Source organism: Labrus bergylta, chromosome 14 (assembly GCF_963930695.1).
Source record: "Labrus bergylta chromosome 14, fLabBer1.1, whole genome shotgun sequence".
NCBI lineage: Eukaryota > Metazoa > Chordata > Actinopteri > Labriformes > Labridae > Labrus > Labrus bergylta.
Genome location: NC_089208.1, coordinates 20,163,565 through 20,186,154, shown reverse-complemented (window position 1 = coordinate 20,186,154; position 22,590 = coordinate 20,163,565). Strand labels below are relative to the sequence as shown.

General features: G+C 41.3%; 1 protein-coding gene across 4 annotated transcripts in view; it reads left to right on the top strand.

The window, feature by feature from the left end:
• The window catches only part of nrg2a (neuregulin 2a), an 81,285-nt gene that overhangs the window by 10,702 nt on the left and 47,993 nt on the right, over positions 1-22,590 (top strand). The window contains exon 1 of one of the 4 annotated variants that reach the window (XM_029277233.2): positions 12,760-13,096. The exons of the other annotated variants lie outside the window; for them this stretch is intronic. Within the exon in view, the coding sequence (XP_029133066.1) occupies positions 13,006-13,096 (91 nt within the window). The 5' untranslated portion in view covers positions 12,760-13,005. Of the gene's footprint in view, positions 1-12,759; positions 13,097-22,590 lie in introns of those variants that run through there. 4 annotated transcript variants of the gene reach the window in all.

Below are 22,590 nucleotides of genomic sequence, written 5' to 3'. Positions count from 1 at the left end.
TGAATGGCAGGGGGAAAAAAAGTGTTATTTATGTTTTGGTGGTTTATTTGAATGTTTTGCTGATCAGTTGACACCCTCTGTTCTGATTTTCCAACAAGCAGGCCTCTGACTTTTTCCACCCAGTGAACAATGTTGCCTTCACCACAATGAGGCAGTATATGATCAGGATCAGGAAGCAGGAGGAACACCGAAAAGTTGAAAGGGATGAGTCCGCTGGGAATGTCATAGCAGTTGTTGGACTGCCTGCCCCTGCAGCTGGAGCTGTGTCAAAAAAACAGTGAAAAGCCCATAGTCAGTGCTCAGTCCCGGAGGTATGTACAGGATAACAACTGTGAAAGTCACTGCCATTTGGATTCTACTTTGTTTCACGAGAGGAGGCCATCTTTCTACTGTTGTTAATGCTGCTGTCAGCTGTAAGCGGATGTGTTCCTCTGACTAAACTAACTGTAATGGTGTCCCTCAGGGAGGAGCAATCATGTACAGTGTTGGATGGAGGTCAAAAAGATGCCAAGTAATAACTCTGAGCAGTTGTGAGGATGAAAAACACGGACAGCTGTCCCCAACGTTTCTTATTCACAAAAACGAAGATCACCCGCGTCTGAATTCAACTATAGATAAGATTTATACCCATTGCAACATGGTGGTCTGAACAGTTTTGTGATTTAAATCACAGGGAACATTTAACCAGAGGAGCACATGTGAACTTAAAAGTATCTTTGCAGACTGAAATTGAAAACAGAAAAGTTAAAAAGTCAGAATATCTAGATATACTTCATGGGAGGTTGTTTTGACTCTGTAGTTATACGTCTGTTTTTCTGTCACTGCTGAGAGCTGAAAGAACAGCATCTCGTCTTTTTCATGTATGCAGATACATAAGGACAATGACAAACACAATCTTGAGTCTTCATTACATAGCCTTTTAATTCCCCTTTCCTGATTCCACTTTCTAATGTGTTTATACCGGCCTTCTCTTTACGCTCTGTGCTGCGTGAAGGCAGTTTAAGTTTACCCTGCCTTTTGAATCATTCAGTAATTTGCAGCTATCTTGGGCTGCAATACTCTTCCTTCACAGGCTGCAGCCAGTGCATGTGATTAAATATTTAAAAGTTTTTTTTTTCTCTTTCTGTACAGCAATGAAAGGTTGTCGACAAAATTAACCCTTTAAAGTCGCAAATAGTATCAGCATTAAACAAGAAAAAAAGGACAAGAGTGGAAATTACTATGCAGGAAAATACAAAATCTAAGTATCACACTTCACTTTCTGCTTTATAAAAACTGCAGGTGTACAGAAAGAGGTCACTGCTGGGGCTGTATTTGATCCATTTGTCATTTTGCAAACAGAATACAAGACACTCCTGAAAATAAATCAATCATTTAGCACCGTAAATAAAACATTGTTGTTGGTGTGTTTTGGCATGGAGTCTGGGACGTCTTAGACTCATAAAATATTGAGGTTTTGTGCCCTATATTTGTCCTACATAAACTGTATGGGGCCATCACATTGACTAATACTTTGGAGCAAAGGGCTGCCAATAATTTGTTTCAGGGCTGTTAACCTCATTGCGAGTTCACTTGGCTTTGTTAACATCTATCGACAGCTCCATTATTAACCCTATTTAGTTGTGTAATCCCGCTCTGGATCAATGCATGTAAAAGGCATAACTCTGAAAAAACGAGCTAAGCTCATTTTTAAACAGCCCCATAAAGCTGATTGCCCACCCCCACCCCCCCCCTCTCCGATGTCAAACTGGTAACTCTGTCATGCAAAAATCATTTTCCAACTTTGGTAGAGCTTGTTGCCTCTGCAAAATCGTGCAAGGTTGCATTCACAGCTGATGGATACTTTGTTTGTTTCTTTATCAGTATAATTGTCTGTAACACCAGGCTTGTTGTCAGGACTGTTGAGATCTCACAAATTACGGCTGAGATCAACATTGTTTTGGCATGTTGTAGGAGAAACCTGCTATTGCTCAGTCCAAAGAGGGAGGATGAGGCTGCCGGGCACAAATTTCCGTGTTCTCTCACTTGCAGATCTTTGTAGCTGTGGGCGTAGCAGCGCAGAAAACACATTCCATAATATTCCATAAACTGGTTTATAGATGACAAGAGAGATCCTCAATCGCAGGGTATCAAAGGTTTGTGTAAACAGCTTAAGGTCTTCAGTGTCAGCGTCTCAAGCCTCACTTTAATTATGGTGCAGTGTCACCCAAAATTGTAGTAAATTGTTGCATTGTTTTTCTGCCAGCGTCAATGGAGGACACCGGTTAAAAGTTGAGCAATGACTGACATTTTTTTATCATTTCAGGTTAAATACACTTACCTGTTTTTAATGGCTGAAAACCAAAAGTGATGCAGTCACTTTGCTAAACATATCGTTAATTTATGATTCTCTGGAAAACAAGGTGACGTGTTTCAGCTAGAAGGTGGAAGGAAAATGTCTTATTAATTTTAAAGGGCCAGCTAAAGGTGCCAAAGTGGCTGGCAGAAATAGAACAGCTAATTATCACTCGATTACAATTAGGTTTCTAAAGAGACAGGGGCAGGTGGTATTGAGTAGTAATGTAGTGTCTACTGCATGTCTACATCTGCAACCAGATTGACTTGTAACGGCGGTTTAGAATATGCAGCATGGGGAATTGATTAGTTTGTGCACAAAATCAGCTCGTTGTTATTCATTAGTTGCTCCGGTGGCTTCTTGGTTGCGGCGTCTCCTCGATGATGTGTCAGGTGGATTCAGAGGAAGCAGTGTGACACTGAAGGACGGTGCAGGAGATAACCTTTCACTGCAGACTCACTCTCTGGCATTTATTTACTTACAGGCCGCGGCTTCACTCCCATCATGCACCAGAATCTTGTCCTCTCCTGGTTTTCTCTGTCGATGTGTGGCATGTTGCGTTACATCATGGGCCGATGGCACAGACAACTGACTTTGGTTGTTTTTTTAGGTCATGTTATGGTAATAAAGTTTGTTGTTCCAACACAGGAAACTGACTGAGACGTGCATGCTACTTAGGTTACAAAACTATGTTTACCCACATACACCCAAACTGGTACCTGCAACCTTTTTAAAAACACACATGAACTTAAAATAGTGTCTGCGAATGGAGCTTCAGAGAGTTTCATAAGGAATGCAAGCAATGTAAGCAAATGTATTCCCAGGTCTGTGCAGATGCTTGCCAGTTGTTTGGGTGTGTTATTCTTTTGGGTAATTGTCTGAATTTCTGTAAAGTACATTTGCTATAATTCAGTGTCGGCAAGCATACGCATGTTTTTCTGAGTCTGACGTCGGGTGGCTAGTGTCAGCAGCTTGTCTGCATGTGAGCAGTTATTAAAGCATGAGTGGTGCCATGCAGACCTGACAGAGTATCATATATGAAAGTGTGGTACATGTACGCGGGTTATAAATGTCCAGGGAAAGCTGACAGTGTCCATGACAGGAACTTCAACAAAACGACAGGAACAAAAGGACCATGGGAAGGGCAACTGTGTTTGTGTGCAGCGTGCCGAAGTGTTGAAAAGAGGGGCTGCCGGCACTCCCGCTGGGCGCCTCCCGGTGTGTTTAAGGGACGTGTCCGGCCACGTTCGCCCCACACACACAGTACATATCCTGAGAGAAGGTTTGTTTCCTCAGGTATGTTGTAGGTGTGGATTGATGTGTGTCTTAACATGAAAAGACTTTACACAGAATGGAATGGCTTGTTAGCAGTATTTGGAAGTGGACCAAGAGAAAAAAACCATGTTTCCCTCAACAGTGAAGGTCTCCTGCTTCTTTATTTCAGGCTTCAGGTTTGTTTCAGCAGAAATCAGAGATCATGTGTTCATTGCCTAATTCTGTTGGCCATGACTGAGTGTTACCATCCTGCACGTAAGTCAGAGGAGGAGCTGATAAAAGATTATGACACCGCGCTCACTCAGTGGAGAAAAACTTGTAAACAACTCTGCATATGCATTCCTGAATATTTACAATATGTATGTGGATATTTAGATACATTTCAACACACTTCTATAACACCCTATAAGATGGCTAGTTTCTCAATGCACACATGCAGTGTGCTGTTCGTGTTCCTAAAAAGTGTGGCCCATCAGTTGTAAGTCGTGAAGAGTGAATGATTTGTTTGTTTCAAATGTTCATAAAAGACATTTGAAGATCACAAATATTACGCCTGAATGGTTAAAATCTCACAGTACTTTTAAAAGAGGCAAATGTTGCACTTTTATTACGTTCTAATAATTAGAGCTGAACGCATGAGCGTCAGTCTGTGATTCCTCTTAACTGCCTTCACGTTTGTATGCAGGGGTTGTGTGTGTTTTGGTAGTCGGCTGTTACTCTATCCTTTAACCTCGCTTTCTTCTGACCTTCCACCGGCGCTCCTGCTCATTATTGTGTTGCTCTAATCTGGAGGGGACAGGACTGGGTGCAGAAGTGTATTTATCTTCCTGCACAAATAGGACCTCTTTCCGTCTGGTCCCTGCTCAGCTTGTTGTTGAAAGATAGTGAGCAGCGTAAAGCAAGCTCCAGAATGTGTGTGTAAGTTTCTGTGTGTGTGTGTATGTGTGTGTGTATGTGTGTGTGTGTGTGTGTGTGTGTGCATGTGCACGGGTGAACTGAGATGTGTCCCAGCTGGCCCACAGACCAGCACACTCACCATCACCTCACTGCAGCAAATGCAGACAAAAGAGGAATATATCTCCCTTGTGATATTGATACCCCTTAACTCCGGGGGTATTTTGCCCCTAAATGAGAAAGCAACATTCCTCTCAGAGGTTCTGTCGTACTTGTTAAAGCCAGTCAGATCAGTGTTACAGAAAGTCCCCGCAGTATGAACCCAGTAGGCCCCATTTCCGCTTTTTCCCTCCGTCACATCTGTTGGGATGTGTACTTTTGCAACGCATTGTCTAGGCATGTTTCTTTTCATTCCCTTGTTGTCTCCATGACATTAGGCTTGCAAGCAGGCGGTTATCATACTGTGAATGGCCATGGGCCAGAAAACCACTGTTGGCAAGCCAGCGTTACAAAGCAACACAAAATCTACCATGAAAATAATACAAAGCCTGCGTTTTATCCTGTCAAAACTCTGCAAATCCACAAGCCTAATGTGCAGCCCTGTCTTAGAAAACTGGTGTTTTAGCATTATATTAATTCTACATGTTCTTTTTAGCAACAATTAATACTCTGTTGGCCGAAACTCAACTATTAGATTTTAGCTTTGGTTCTGCTCCACCATCACTAAGCTGCTCATACAACAGTGGCTTGCCTATTTAGACCTGTTACAGCTTCAGCTAGTCTTGACCTCCTTCTTAGCACTGGGCCTGTCAGTCGCTGTTGCACTTGGCCAAGGATTTGCTTCCAGGGAGGGTTACAGAGGGTTTTGTGGACCCGTGCAGTCGTCTTGTCGCTCCGAGATGACCCGACGGCAGACCTGGCTTCCTGTCAGCCATGTCTGGTTCTGCCAGAGCTCGGTGTGAGGCCGCTCTACTGCCCACTTATCAAGCATCACTCAATTTGAAGCCGCCTTGATCTGAGCTTACGCCGCCAAAGCATGATCTAAGCTCACACATGCGTAGTGGCCTGTTTTCCAGGAAAAGCCGACATTGGTGAAAAAAAAACAAAGAGATAAGACGGACTCGATAAGACCGAGCCTCAGCCATGACAGGGAGAAAAAAAAAAAAAGTCAGAAATGCAAATGATTTGAAGCTGGTTTCACTCTGTGTGAAAACTCCGCACAGTGTCCTCATTGTGACATGTTTGTGCTGCTCTAAGAGCACATTCTGGAGATAAAGGACAAGTGCAGAGCGCAAGAGGAATTTGATTTGATGCGAAGAATGCAAAGCAGAGAGCGGATGCACGCATGTTTTTGAAGGGGGCTGCTGCTGATAAGAACACAACCGTCCCCTGTTTTCTCTCGTGAATTTACATTTCTGCTTTTCAGCTGATTTTATCCTCGTTTGAAAAATGCACTTGATGATTTAATTCACAGCGAAGTTCGATTCATCATTGAGTCATTTAAATCCAGAGTTCAAATGTTTGATTGCAGACATGTGCTTACTCAAAAGTGACTTGATTTAGTTTGTTCTTTGTGAATCATCCAGCATTGTTGTTTCCAAGCGACATAAAAATGACATGTTTAATGTGTTTTCATCAACATGTTGTTACTCACAGTCAAAGTGAACTTAAGTGACGTCACCAAAAAGACCCAGAAAAAGTTTAGTCATTTAGTTTTACACTGAAAAACATGTGCGTAATGGAAAACGACACAAAACTGTTATGATGTGATTCAGATGTAAGGTCTTAAAAGTCTTCTTGGTAAATAAAGTGCGCCTTTATACAGCGAGATGGTTTATATTAGGAATACTGAGTGGAAAACCGCTCAATTTTGAACGCATCACTGACCCATGTGCTCCTCGTATTTACATGGGGATGCACCTGTGTGTTTGTCTGCGTATGTATATGCGTGTTTGAGGGGGTCTGTTAGTATTTGAGTGTGACAGTGTATACTTTGTCGGCCTTTCGGACACTTAGATTGAGTGTGTGTTGTTCTCTCTGGTGAGGGCGCACATATGTGTTTGCATGGAGACCTGGTTCTATGTGGGTGTGTGTTTGATAAACTGTGAAAGCGTGTGGGAGACTGTTTGTCTATTCATCTGGGTGAGAGGGAGCAGAATGAGGAGGTGGAAGAGATCCACTTCCAGCCTCTATCTTCAAGTCAATCTGCTCACAGTCACACAAAACTCTTTATCTCCCCTGAGACAGGCGGAGAGGGGAGGGAGACAGGCAGGGAGGGAGAGAGAGACAGACAGACAGACAGACAGACAGAGAGAGAGACAGAGACATAAATATGTTTAAAAACAGGAAAAAACACAGAGAGATTCAATCAGGCAGACTTAAGAAGATAGAGCGGATTTTTGTCTAAGAGGATCATCAAAGTCATGCTCAGACAGCATCTGTCATTAGAAATATTTGTGCTATTTCTGTATCACAGCATAAGCTATTATTATTGTCCTATTGAGAGGCTCTTTGTTATCGCGGAAGAAATATACGAGACAGTGAAGATGAAGCGTGTCAACTTTGATCCACGGCCCTTATCAGCGAGCGAAATTATTTTAGTGTTTGGCACTTTAGTGGAAGTTGAGAGCAATTGACGTCCTCTACAGCTTCTTTTTTTCAACTACAATATGTCCTCATTACACACAAGAGCATCTTTCTCACAGACACACACACACACACACACACACACACACACACACACACACACACCACAGACAGACACACACACGCATGCATACCTGCACACTTTATCACCTCACCATGACTGATGCCAAAAAGAGGCATCAATTTCCAGCCATGAAAGTGAAAAAGCACACACTTGTGTCTCAGCGTGGGTGTGTCTGTCTGCCTGCCTGCAGAACAAGCACAGGGAGTCAAAGGATCAAAAGTAAAATAAATCAACCTCGGCGTAATTGTAGGGCTGTCACAAATATATGGCTGTCATTTGTGGCGCGGCTCTGGCAGTCGTCCAGATAAGGAAGAAGGTTGGAGGATGAGTTTGGAGGCACAGAGATCACGTCTGGCAACATGGCTGTGTGTGTGTGTGTGTGTGTGTGTGTATGTGCTGGTCTGTTATTGCAGTATCATGCCCCATTGGCTGATGAGTTGCTATGCCTCATCTCTTGTTCCTCTCACCGGGAATCAAACCTGTCAAAATAAGAGTCAGCTCGGCTACAAAGAGGCAAAGATGCCTGTTTCTATTTGATCAATCAGTCATCAGACGAATAGGGCGACGCATTTAGGGCTTACAGATGTTCTGCTGGTGTGATGATGGGGTCAGATGTTCTGCTGGAATAAAACTGGAGAAAACTGAACAAACTGGGAGGCTGAAGAGCTGAAATCACATTTTCCCAGCGGCCTTGAGATTGGAGCATGCTCAGTGCTGCTGTTTGTTGTCTCTGCTTCTCTGAGATGCTGCTGCAGTGTTTCCCAGCAGGCTTTGGCACCGGCTTACTCATGGACATCTCTCTTCTTGAGCGATACAGTGGCCAGGCTGCAGCTGCTCTGTGAATGCCTCTTCCTGTGTGTGTGTGTGTGTGTGTGTGTGTGTGTGTGTGCATGTTTTTTTATTTTTTATTGTTTCTTGGTTTGGCTCTGTCTCACTCAGTTGCCCTCCCATCTTACCTTTTCTTTTATTCTTTCCTCTCTCTCTCTCTTTCTCTCTCTCTCTTTCGGTTGCTTGTTGTTACTCCCATTGTGTTCCCTTACACATTACCTCCTAGTTTTCTTGCTTGCATCCTTTCTTGTTTCTCTCCCTCTCCCTGTCTCTCATCCTCCTCACTCCGCCCTTCCACATCCCTCTCTCTCTCTTTCTCTCTCTCTCTCTCTCACATACTCCAGTTGCTACCCTTAAGACTGGTTGCCATGGTGACAGCTATGTGCTGCGGAAACGTCAAAGAAGCTGAATACACCCAGGATCACTTCCTTGTTTAACACTGAGTTTCTTTCTCGACCGTTTCTCTTTGATTTGTTCAAATATGTAAAATACTCAATTTGAAAGTATCCATTCATTCGTTCTCTGTGTTGTAAACAAGGCTGTGAAGGTGATTTCTGGCCTCTTTCTGGGATCCTGATCCCAGCTGTTGCTAAGCAGAGTCATTAGTAACACTCAGATTTGGAATTTGAGTTGACCTTGGTACAGCTGACCTTGAGAAAACAGCCCCTTCCTCAGGCCTCCAGATGTCACAGACACTAATCTGTGTCGTGTCTCCCTTCAAGGGAGCTTCAGCCCTCACATGCCAGTGAAGTCTTTTCATGTCTTGTTATTTCCTTATTTCCCCCCTGTAATCCATACAGAGAGCCCCTTGCACACACACTTACAGTTCATACATAAAAAATACCAACTGGGCAGCAGTGAGGCAGCATCAAGCAGGTTATATTAAGATGAACAAATGTGTGTTTTACGCAGTCTCCTTGGTCTGTACCTACAACTGATATGAGCAGGTTTTTATTTGAGTAAGCGGGCAGCCTGCCTGTGTTGCTCCAACACCTTGGTGCATGGTCAGCTGAGGGAGCAGATGCCTTGTTAAAAGGTGAATATCAGCAGGTGGGGCTGCTTAATTTTATTCCATGAAGGACGTTATTTTTACTTTTCACACCACTCTCTTGGAGTTTTTGCCTCCTGTTCCTATAAAGTCTATGGTTTTATATAGACATCATGTAGTATTGAATAGTATCATATGGTTAATTAGCTTATTGTGTCTTATCACACCTCACCATATTGTACTCTATTATCAGAATGATTCATAAGTCTTGTGTAGTATTCATTTTCTGATTAGAATATAGTTTTATAAATCACCATAATGCACTGATTGCATCATATCGTACAGTATCATAGTGTCTCATTAAGATTCATTTATAATTGTAGGGTATCATATCTTATTGTGTACTGTGCATTCCTACTCTCTTCTTGTGTCTCTTTTCCATTTACCCTCCCTCACCTCTGTTTCTCTCAGAGGTTGTGTCCCCCTCACTGCTCCTCTTGTCTTACCTTTAAGAGTCAACAGTTTATTAAAAGCAGGCACAACACCACTCATATCAAGCAGTATAATATAATACTGTATAGTATGGTATCATATAGTGTAATATTGTAATGTAGGCTATCATATGGTAAGGTTTTGTATTTTACCGTTTAATAGTGTTTTGTATCCAATGGTATTGTACATCAGGCGTAATACAGTGAAGGATCTTGTATTATTGTATTGTATCGTATTGTATGGTCTTACATAGTTTCACAGTTAAGTATTATATCATATAGTAGTAGTATCTTAGACTTATTGCCATTCCTTGCTGCGTTCCTACTTTCTTTGTCTCTACTCTATTTATCCTTCTTTGTTCCTGTTTCTCTAAGAGGTTGTGTCTTCCCCACTGCTGCCCTCGACCCACCTCTGAGAGTCAAGAGTGTGTTAAAAGCATGCACTATACACCACTTTGAGGCCCCCCCACCCCATTCCTGTTTGTGCACTTTGTTGGCAAAAAAGCAGAGAGATGTAAACAACATCACCTAACGGCTGTTTAAAGCCATTATGTCCAAAAAGATAAACTCTGGTGTCTGCGAAAGGGCAGGAGAGCTGTTGAGCGGTATCACAGTGATGATGTGCAGGTATGCTGCTGCTCAGCTCCATCATACAGGAGAGCTGTCTCCGCTTTTCTGGGGGCAGTGAAGAGGGATTAGGAGGCAGGCAGAGACGGGGCCTGTGAAGCATTTATGAGCAAGGGCCATAGAAAGGATCCATGTCAGAACTTTTAGGGGTTGGCTTTTTTTTTTTTTTTTTTTTTTGGATGTGTTCTTCAATCCCTGCTCCTCCCACACTGGCCCAAATGTGCCCCCTCCACCTCTAGACCCTGATCCAAGGACGGCCCACGGCTGTTGAAAAACCGCAGATGCTTCCGAGATGACTAGGGGGAAAAAAAAGAGATTTAGATGCACATGTCCATGACCATATTTGTGTCTGGGTGTGAAAAATTGAGTTCATTTCAAAATCGTGTTACACTTCCCAAGCTCATAAAAACGATGTTTAAAGCTCATCACACAAACTTATGGACGAAAAAAAAAAAAATATACAACCTAATTTTCTTCCACTGTGATTTCCTCTCTTCCCCTCTTCTCACATGTGTCTTTGTGCACTTCTTGCGTAGCCATGTTTTATGTAACTCTGCCTAGAGGGACACACTCGTGGCACGTAGTGGTCGTAAAAGTCATAAAACATTTTCGCATCCATACTGCACAGCTCAGTTCAGGTGCAACTCAGCAAGTTTGCAAAAAAAAAAAGTTTAAGACTAAAAGGACAAAGTCATTAGCGCTCCACATGCAATTACCGTTTTTTTTATATCAGCCAATGTTACATCTCACTAATTCAGGCCGTATTAGAAGACAAGGGCAGGTTGAGAAATGCCATGAGAGGCAAACACACGTCTAAAGCCTGCTCCTAATCTACAGCACATCACCCGAAAGTCACTTTTCTTCTGTCCTGACGTCACAAATCCTCACTTTTCTGACACATACATAAACCGCATGCCCACCCACAGACACGCAGGCCTGAGAGCGAGTCTCATCTTGTCGACTAGTAGGGGAGGAAGTGAGTGTTGAGGTTGCGGGGAGATTGGGGCAGCTCTCTGACACAGCGTAGCCTCTGCCAGTCCTCAGTTACCTCTGCTGACAGATTAGATCATCGAGAACAACCGCAGGGAGGAGAGGGGAGAGAGCCGGAGTAGGAAAAGCACTACGTTAGACATGATTGGCGTGTCAAACCTTGGCCTCGGTTTGACCCCCTTGCCCACAGATGAGGCTTATGCTATTGAGTGCTCTGACCTGTTAAGACATGACCCTTCTGCTGCCCCCTTTCCTCTTCAGTCTCTGCTGCTGCTGCTGCCGCCTCCTCCCAAAGAAACGTCAAGAATCCTCCAAGGGCTGGACTGAGACAAACCCCGGGAGGGCCCAACAGATGACTCATCTACAGACTTTTAAAACACAACAGTTTCATTGAGAGTCAGTCTCGTGTTGTGACAACGATTTTTATTTTTATTTTTTTTATGTTGTGCCACTTAACAGGACAGTGGAGTTCAGGCAGCATGAAATTAGAAAACCAAACTTTGATATAACGGCTTAAGATAATTCTGCGATCATGGAGTCACAGTTCGGGCAACGTTACGCAAAGATAAACAGATTAGCCGCTATGTTGTTTTTTGTTGAATTTGTGTTTGCTTTAAAAGAAAAATCACAAAAACCTGAATAAAAACTTGTCTCCTGTACTAGAGTCAAGAGTGTATTGCGACTTTAAGGAAGTTTTGTACTTAGAATTCTTTTCCCGACACCTTCTGAGTCTCTCATTGTGCCCCCTCTTCAACATGGACCTAGTATTTCTTGTTGCCCTATTTTCCACTATTTGATCCTGAAAACCTAGGGAATAACTAAGGTAGCTAAATGCCAACTCACCAAAAAAAAACATTAGCCTTATTTGCAGAAGGCCAGGGCTGGGTATCATGTACACAAAGCTGTGGTTTTAAGAGATAATGGCTGTAAATCCGTATTGCTACGTGGACATTGATGACACCTGGCTAACCAGCCACTGTGAAAAAAGACAGATACAACCACAGACGTGCTGGAACTCGTTGGTAGGGCTGAGCTGACTGACAGACAGGAGAGGTGAGGAAGGGGAGCAGCTAGGGAAGTCAGCAAGCAATGATTTTGTGTAATTCTTCTAGAAGCAGTCTGTCACAGATTGTGATCTGACATTCTGCACCTCACACATCGCTCTCTAGCACATTCATCCCCAGAAATCTGTGCTCACTAAAATTGGATCCAGATGTTAAAGCGTTTGGGGACCCAACCTGGCAAGGGCAGGTCTCAGAATTATCTGGGTGGGGTCAGCAATGCAGAGGGGACAATTTAAGTGGTCTCCCTCCACTTTTGCACGGGCCATTACGAAGGAGAAGATGCTCCCGAGGTAGTAGAAACAGAGTTTTGGCTACAAAGTGGAACCATGGAGCTTGAATGGGCCAACTTAAACCTTTTGGGTGGAGTCGGGTTCCCTCCACCCTCAGTTATGACTGCAGGGCCTGGAAGAGCCACTGCTTATCTGATAGATCAAGTGAGGGAACAGTTGATTAGCTTAAAGCAATGGGAAATGCCTTCCCTACACCCTCCCTCTTTCTTCCCTCCCCCTTTTCTGTATTCTCTCACTTTTCCCCTCTTAGCTCCGTGAGCAGTGCCTCTCTCCACCTTTCTCTCCCTATTTTTCACCCTGCTCCCTCCCTCCCTCTCCCTTCCTCTCTCTCCCTCTCTCTGCCCTGCTGTGAGTAGGTGGTTCCTTTCTTGTACTTGATTGGTGTGAGTCTATATAGGAGGAGAGGCGCTCTAACAGGCTCAGAGTCTGGTGGTGCCCACTTGCCACACGTTCCCAGAAGGACTACCTGTGTGTTTTTTTTTTCTTGCGTGAGGATTATATTCTTCTGACAGCATGCCGGAAACCAAGAAGAAAGATAGGAAGGGGAGAAAGAAGGGGGGTAAAAAAGGACAAAAGGAGAAGGAGGGCGATTTACCCACTACAGGTAAAAGAAAATAAAAGGGATTTCTCTGTGACATGTTCTGTATAAAAGTATATGAGTGCGTGTATGACAGATTGAGACTGAGACTTTTTGAGAAGAAGTGAGATTGAGTTTCTGTTACTATATTACGGAAGTGTGGAGTAAACTAAGTATCCCCTTGGCTTGTCAAAGCTTGCCGCTAGCTTGTCACATGGATTGGTCTCCTTATGTGGACAGCATGTAGAGGCACATCTGGTTTGGCAGCACTTTGTAGTTGTAGGAGCGTTAGATGATACAACTTTTATACCAAATCAAGCTTAAGTTTGGTGTTAGTTGTACAGACTCTGAACTTCACAGAGCCACAGAACAGTTGTACCATAAAGTCTATTTAAACCTGTGAATGGCAATTACTGTGCTATTGGGGTTTGTGTTAATTCCTATCATGACCATGTTGTCATACATGCAGTGCGACATATTCCAGGTTTGAAAACTGTCTCGTTCTAACAGTGATCTCACAAAAGTGAAGTCGATGTGGTCATTTACAATGTTTCATTCGGCTCTTTTTCAACGGGGTTAATAACTTAACGCTTTTGTCTTAATTCCGAGTCTGTGGTGAGTCATCTGACATAAAGTCTGTCTTTACTTTTTTCTTGGAGCTCTTGTAAAAGTAAAAGTATTTGAGCTGCCTGTATTTCAGAGTCACAAATGCAGCAATTTGCTTGCTCAGTGGTGGATCCTACAAGCTGAAGCATGTCACTGTAGTTTGACCTCAGGTCATGGGGAAACCCAGCCCCCGTTTCAGTGATCCTTTAAGGACAATACCATGATAATTGCTTTAGCTATGATGTGTGATTCTAGGTTTGATTAGATACTGTATTTTAGAAAGCATCTCTTGATGCTGGTAGCCATTTTGTACCTGCTGATGTCACTGCTGTCAGCTTTCAACAGATAACCCTCCAGACTGCGCTTTGAATTTCAGAGATTTCTTTTTTGTGGACGTTTTTATAGGTCATAGATGATTGTAACTAAGGGCTGCTAAACTGCCTTTTTTCTTGACAGCAATGACAATAAACATCTATTCTACTCTATACAAGGGCCCTTATAGGGTTTCTCTTCTTTTGAAATGGGGGTAATTTTCTTGTTTTATTACCAATGAAAAGTGTCCTATAAAGTTAAGCGCTGTTCCTCTTATCTAGTTTGACTGTGATCTATTGACATGTAAGATAAAGACATGGACATCATTGTACGCTGGACTAATGATATTTCTGACATAATTGTTTAGCAAAAAAGCACAGGCGCTCTCCACACAGAGAAAAAAAACGAATAGACGGCCATAGTCTGATTTATTTTATTTATACAAAATGACTTCATTTCCACAGTTTTTTTTGTTAAGTTTGTTGATTTGATTCAGTAGCCATATGTGCCTAATATTACAATTGGCTCCTTTATTTCTGTTCATTATTGACTGATTCATGACACGCGTCAGTTGTCATTTTAAATAGACCAACTGCCTATAACTCAACGATGTTGAAAGTTGAGAAATGTGTGACACTGTGCTAATCCATGGTATGATGGCATATTCAAATTAAGTGGAAACAGAGTACACTTAGGGGTTGTGTCTGGGAAAAAGGTTCCAAATGGTTCATCCAAGATAAAAGAGAGAGGTACAGAACAACACTTTTAGAAATGTATTCCCTGCTGACTACGACTCTCTGATCTAGCCCAATAAAAAATGGCGCCAGCTTGTAATTATCAGTGGCTGACATCATTTTGTTGAGAATAAATCAGGTTCAAAAGAATCAACAGTCAATGGGCAAGAAGAGTGAAATATGGGAACAAGTCAGTACAACTAGCAGTGTGGTCTTTCTTGTGTGATCTTTGTACCTATTCAAAATTGATTAAATGTGTAGAAAGGTTTACAGCCACAGAGAACGGCTAGCTTCATGAATGTTATCCATGTTGTCTGTACCTACCGTAAAAGATGATCAAACACAATTTAGCTAGCTATCTTGCGTTGCTGTTGTGCTAACTGAATTGCACAGCTGATGGACGAACTGCAGTGAAAAGTTCTAAAATGTCTTGCTGTATGTTAGCTTATATGTTATCAATTGGAGATTAAATAGCAGAAAGTTAGCGTCATGAGATCTGACACCTTTGCCAAAAGAGGAAGGGCAATTTGAATTTAAGATTTGTGAAATAAGCCATTTTTACAGCATAAATGAACATGTTTACAGCCTGGTACAAAAAACGAAGTAGTTCTGATTAGTTATTGTCATCACTGGCACACAGGGGGGTGAATTTCCCAACAGATGGGTGACGTCATTCAGGCTTCGTCCATTAATATTTTCAGTCTATGATCTCAACCTAACTTTAGATCAATCTAGCACCAGGCAAAGAGGTTGAGTTGAGGTTGTCCTTAAGCCTTTTGGCAAAAAGCTACGACACCTGCTGTGCCCCTTGTTTGGTACTAGGCAGTAAAACTGTTGTAGTTGGCTTTTGGAGCCAGTTTCAAGTGGACACTCAGGGAACTGAAATTTTTTGCACTTCCTAGTTGGCTTCAATTTCCATCACTGGAGGTTGCCACTTGGTTGTGCCTCTAAAGTAAATTTTAGCGCCAGTAAGCTAAACCTTGTTGTAAGACCCACGTTACTGCTAATCCTAGTTAGCTAACCCTAGTAGTGCCTCTTATATAGTAGCTTGTGTTGCGTACCATCTCTCAAGGGCCGTGCTAGCTGTCATAACCATGCTCTGATGGGAAATATGCTTTGGGCTGTTTATATTTCCTTCAACAAATGACAATCTTCCAAAGTGGTTCTAAGCGTAGCATACCTCAATGGTGCCCTCACAATATAGTGTTTTTCGGATTGAACTTGTTTCATGGAACATGTTCATGGTGACGTTTGCCATGGCACTGTAATGGTAAATCCCAGTACGCCACTCAAAGAACCAAGCAGGCCTGCTGTTACACATTACAACTTTTGTTGAAACTTTTCTTTTATGGTTTGTTTTTCTATGTCTGATGTTTTTGTTGCTTTGGTTTCACATAGCGGGTGGGGATTTAAAAAATGATAATATGCTGCTAGCAGAAGGAAAGATGAAATCAGTCTGAAAATGTCTGCTGATTTCAAGCACATAGACAATTTACCTCCTGTTAGTAAGAATAAAAGATAGAAAGCTTATATTTTTCAGTGCAGCAAGTTGCACAGGTTTACGTTTCACTCTTCTGTACTTGTAGCTGCTGGCAGGACTATCAGTGAACTGAGCATTACTATGACTTAATTTTTTAACATTTTCCAGTTTTTATTTCAAGGTAAAGAAAATGTCCTCAGTGCAACAATACCCTGCATTGGGGACAATACATGTGTGCATGCATGTGTGTGAACAGGTGGTCGTGTAGATGAAGTGTGACAAGCCATAATTGTATGCAATCTAGCCCATGAGCGCTCTGTTGAGGTTGTTAGACTGTCAGTCAACCATCACCCCCATCACAGGAACAAGACAGTATTGTCTTTTGTACCGTATGTTCCCTGGGAACTTTGTATTGCACTTTTATTTAAGGTGATTACCTCACAGCAGGTATTTCTCAGCTATAATTGCCCTTTAACTGGCTATATGACAAGTCATAAATTCTGGCCAGAAAGTGTTGATTCAGGGAATTCTGCTGCTACAGTGTTAACATGATTACTCCCTTTCAGATCTCTTATTTCAGTCACATGTATTGTGGCTGAAGGTTGACGATATGTAAGAATGTTGCATGACTTTTCTTATGAATCAAATCAGGTGCTGGGGAGAAAAAAACAAACTGCAGACCCTGACAAGGACATTTATGCTTAAATGCTGGTCTTTGTTTGAAAGAAAAGACACCAGAGGGGAGGAAAATCTGTGCAACTTTGTTGCCTTTATTGAGAGTGAAACAAGGAGTGCAAATGCTGCAGGCATTCCATCAAATCTGTCAACAATGCAATGCAACATGAATGTATGTGTCTGTTTTCAAGAAGTTGGAAATCCCTGTACAGTCACCCTGACCTACATGAATGTGTTTTTGCTGGTGATGACATTATCATTCACAAACTTATACCACCCAGCTCATCATGTGTCAAGACAAAACACAACAAGTTCTCTCTGTATGCCTGGATTCGCGTGCGTAGTGAGTTTGGTAATCATAAGCTTCGGAAGTAAAAACTGTGCTCCTTCATTTTGTGCCAGATGCTTTGTGTCATGCACTAACACCTACCACACCTTTATAATTGAAATAGAGCTGCTTAAGTTATTCGGCGCAAAATAGAGACCAGTAGTCGCAGGAGGAGGAGGAGGTGTTGGTGGAGCCTCAGACAACCTCAGCTTCAGGTGTGATCTTGCTTCACATTATTGCTCTTACAAAATTGCTTTTCAATGTGCTGGTACAAACAACAACTGGGAGCAGGAACACTAAACTTCAAGCATTAAAATGCCTCTACCTTATGCACAGAGAAACCCTTTTTACTGTATGTGACGGTCTGAAAACGAGGGTAGCCAAAACCACTAAAGGGTAGCAAACACAAGTGTTTTAAATGGTCGTTCTCAAAGTAAATGTCTCCAGACAAATTATGACGAATGAAGTGATGTAATTTGAGACTGAAGGTTCGCCAAAGAGTTTTCGTGTGATGTTGTGAGAGTATGTCACGCACTTAAGTAACAGTGTTTTTTTATTTTTTTTTATTTCCGGTGCCCTTCTCAGTTTCCATATTAATCTACTAACCACAAAACGTCTTTGTAAGAAATGACATAAAATACATTGGAAGATATAAAATGACACCAATCATTCTTCTCATTGCCCCTGTGGCTTTCTTTGTGAATGAGTCTGTCCACAATCAAAACTCTACGAGTCAGTGAATGCTCTATTGTAGTTTACTTTGTGCTTTGTAATGAGTCCAGTCACCTTATCCAGGAACTATATATAGCCACGTTAAAGCTCTACAAGTCAACATTCTGAACATTCAATATCTTTAATATTCAATAACCATTTTATGTCTGAACAACAAGTGTTTTTAGCACCTAGCAACTGCTTTACAAGTGCCCTTCACATCATGACATCATCATCACATAAATAACTGAATTAAGTAGATACTCATACCTGACTTGGGAGTCAGTGAGAGTCAGAAGGACCAAACCCTGGTGATCTACAGGCTGCATCCAACTTTATTCTGTGAATTTCACTCGTGTTAACGACCCCTTTCACATTACTGGCTGTCATTTCACTGATGGTTAAATTAGCAATACTGAGAGCTTAGCTGTAAATAAGTTAGTGCAACTGGTCATATAACTTGTGTAACTTTTAGGATTAAATTGTCATGTGTTCATCATGTAGCAGCAGCTGAAAGGTGAATTACTGTACATGGAAAGAACGCATTCTCATGCTGTTTTTCATTCAGCTTTTTTTTTTTTTTCTTTTTTTTTTAAGCACAGTTGGGACATTCATTGAAAAACACAAAAGTCACCGGGTAGTGAAATTAGGATAGAGTACGAGTACGACATGCTTTAGTTGGCTTTTAACATTTATGATGAGTTAAGTTTATGATTAAAGAAGAAAACTCTGTCCACAACTTGAGACACATCAGTCATAATCGCAAAGAAGAAAAGTAATACAGAGACTGCTTAATATTTCCATTCCAATTAGTAAGACCAATATTGAATTTGGAACACATTGAATAGAAAGATGCCATGACACGATCACATGAAAATTAAACTAACTAAACTAAATTACACTAACCTTAAATGTCGCTGCCTTGACATAAAAATAAAACATTAAATACTTATTATAAAAAATAAAAAACGTATTGTTTCACTGAAGAACTAAAATGAAAAGGCCAACAAGCACAGCTCCATAGTGTTGCTCTTGTCTGCGAAACATGTGAAATTACTTATCACTAACCACAGATATTGTGAAGTAATTGTAATTTACAATTCAGCGTCTCCTTATGTCCACCCCTTCCTCTTCTGGGCCACGATTTCTGCAGAGCAAAGCGACACTTTAACGTCGTTTTCTTGGCGTCTTTGTTAATCCTGGTCACTGCTATTTGTCATGTGGTGACAAAGTCTAGATCTCTTTATGGAGCTCAATAGTGTAGACAGTAGTCCTGAAGTTGACATATGGTTTCACCACGCTAAACGTGCAAATCTTTCCAAATAAAGTGTCCAAACTAACTCTGTCATCTTCTGTGCATGAGTTTATGGGGAATTTTGATGTTTTTACTCTTCAGCGTAGTTTTAAGGTTGTTATTTTGTCATCATAGCGTGGTGTATTTTAATTTGGCAAAGCTGCAAACAGCATTGTATTATCTAAATCCTTACTCTGTTTTAGTAGCAATACTAGAGTGTGCCATATGTTGCTGTTAAATATGGTGAAGGAGCAGTTTTTATTTCCCCTGCCAGCATGATTCTGAAGCTTCTTTTGTAGCCGACAAGTGGAACAGTGACATTGAAACTGGAGTGGAGGTTGTTGAGATAACAAGAATTTGAGTAAAATATACAGAAATTGAAAAATACTCCTGAAAATATATGTCAATATACACAGCTGTATTAAGCCTTTCTCAGAGCCCTTTGAATTAATATCGCTATAAAATTATTGGTTATGTGTCAGTGACTGAAGCTGAAAAAGTGGTTGAATTGAAGCGGGGTGCTTCGGCTGATGTTTGAATGAGAGTCCTGTATTATTTAATCCATCCACTGCCCAACAAAGACTTCCCTGGCGGGGCCTTATGTCCCATCTGCTTAAGAACGATCAGTCCTTTTAGCTATCAATATTGCTAAGAAGAGTTAAAGGTTAGAAGAAAACCTGTTGCTTTTCATGTAGATGCCTAAGTGCGTCTTGGGCATCTGTAAAGCTGAAATGTTGTGAATAAATATCTACATTTGTAAGCTTGAAATCTGTAGCTTTTGGAGAGATAACTGTTTCTTCTTCATACTGGGGATTTTAGCATAAAGCTGCATGTAAGCAAAGATAATTATCCATCTTGTTTTATCTTTTTTTTTGCGCATTAGCTATTTCACATACACACTACATGGACTATTTTTGCAAAGTTGGGGCCAAGAACATAAATGTAAATCCTACAAATATCTCAAAATCATGAATGTGTCAAGTGGGTGGATACTCTTTTGTAGTTTACTGTGTGCTGTTTTCCAGATACGTAGCAAGTGCAGTCACCTTATGTATCCATAGATGTTATCAAAAAGCAGCAGGGGTTCATCATGTGGAATTTTTAATGCCTCTTATATTAAACAACCCCTGAATCTCAAGATTAGATTTTACAGTTTAATCTAGGGAAGTTTGCGAATAAACGATTGAACATTTTCCCCCTCACTAGTCAGCAACAAATATTATCATTAGTGAAACTCATTTGGAATATTATAATGAATGTTGGCCCAGAATGCCGGTTAATGTTGTGTATGCACTGTAACGCAGGCGCACACCGCTTACAGGGTCTGTAGCGCCAGTTAATTAGCTGTCTCTCCCGGCTCTAAAGTCCGGATGTAAACCAGCACAGTGCGCAGATGGCATGTCGCATACCAGGTTGAACTGGCATATACCACCTGACTGGACTAATGTGTATCCACAGCAAAGGCATGTGAACATTAACCAGTAAGGACAGAAGGCTGGTAGCGCTGGTTACGTTAGCCACACTCTGCAAACCAATTTGATATTATTTACATACACGCCGCAGTTTAAGTTTAGTGAAGTTTAGTGTTTAAAATAGCTCATAGTCCATTTAATTATTGAATAGTGTGATGAACTGTTTCAGCAATTGAATAGGCTTCATGCAATACGGTTTTGTACACAGTTTAGATGTGTTAAATAAATAGTGCTACAGTTGGACAGTTTTGGAGTCCCCTTGAGTTCCTAGTCCCCTAAGTAATTTTGATTTTTGATTTTTTTTATACAAAAAAAACAAACATAGACCTTTTTTGCATCAGTTACTGTATACACTGTGTGGACAGAAAACTGTCTTCATGATGGTTCTTTGGCACACAGCTCTTTTTGGAAAACAGATCTGTGCAGATTTCCTTTGAACTTTCATGCAAAGGACATCAGTTTTGTAGATCTTTTTTTTTTTTTTTTTACAAGTCGACAATCTCTAAACTATTGAAACATTGGCATTAGGTTTTTTAATTCATGCATTGGGTTTACTTTGTTGACTACATATATTTTTATATGCTGGCTATGTAGTCTGTGCACAGAAACCTTGGGTAATGCTTAATGACTTAAAGCAAAGATAAATTTGCAGTAGTCATGGACCTCTATCCATAAATTCATGTCCTATTGGTGGAACATCTTATCGATCAAAACTGGATGTTGGTCAAAAGTTGACCAAATCAACAAAGTATTCAGTGTTGGACATCTTCATTAAAAAACATTAAACCTAAGGTATACATTTTTTGAAAGGCTGAAGTACGAGGAACTCTGTGCATTTCGCCTTCTATATAAACAACGCAAGCAGATAACTGTTGGGCGAAAGTGTTTGGGTTGTGGTGGGAGGCTGTTGAAATGATCTCTTTGAACAGATGTTGTGTTACAGTGACTAGTGTGCAGACCATTCCCACATGCAGAACCCATTTCTCTGGCTGTCTCACCATGTAATTTGTCTTTTGACAACGTGCAGTGAAGTGACATAACACCAGAGTAATCAGGGATACTTTGTCTAGAAGGGGAAACACAAAGGCATGCCTCAGATTCCTTTTCTAAGCTCCTGGAAGTAAAACAGAAAATGTTAACTCAATAATAGGAGCAAAGCATTGTTAATTCATCAAGACTTTGTTTTTGAACCTCTCCGGACCAAGGTTTCCAACTGTTACCCAAGGCATGAGCTGTTGACACGCCAGTTAGGCTTCTATTCTCAAATTTGTTTTTTATAGTCCATGTCTGCAGCTGCCCCTCGGCTTCAAACGGAGAGAATCAGGCTGTTGTTGGGGCTAGGCTTTATCATCGCTGCTGGACACTTTTTTTCCACTGCTGTAACGGAAAAGGAGATAACCATTTGTCACCAAGAGTTATTTTATTTCTATTAATTAAGATTCTTTATACAACATGTTGGAAAACATGGATTGTGGTTGGAAAAAAAAAGGACAAGGATCACTTATTAAGCTGACAGTTTGTTATTTTTGCGTTTTTAAATAGAGGCCACACAATAGATTATTTAACATTACACAGATAATGAACTGAAAAGACACAAATTACCTAATACAGACTTGAAAGGCTAATCTCTTTGCATCATAATGTTAAACATCTGTATCTAGATGCTGGAACCTCTGATGGCCTATGTCTTCATCTGAACTCCTGTAGATGGAGCAGATCCTGTCACACATCTGGCTCTCTGAGCTGATGAGAAGTGCAGCTATGTGTTTCTGCAACTTTCCAGGCCAGGGCAAAGTTTGTTTAATTTGCTTGGCAAGGACAAACCTGTGTCCAGGCAGTATGAAGCATTTTTCTTTATGTTGCAACTCCATTTCTTCTGCTCTCTGATTATGACTGACAGGCCTTTCCT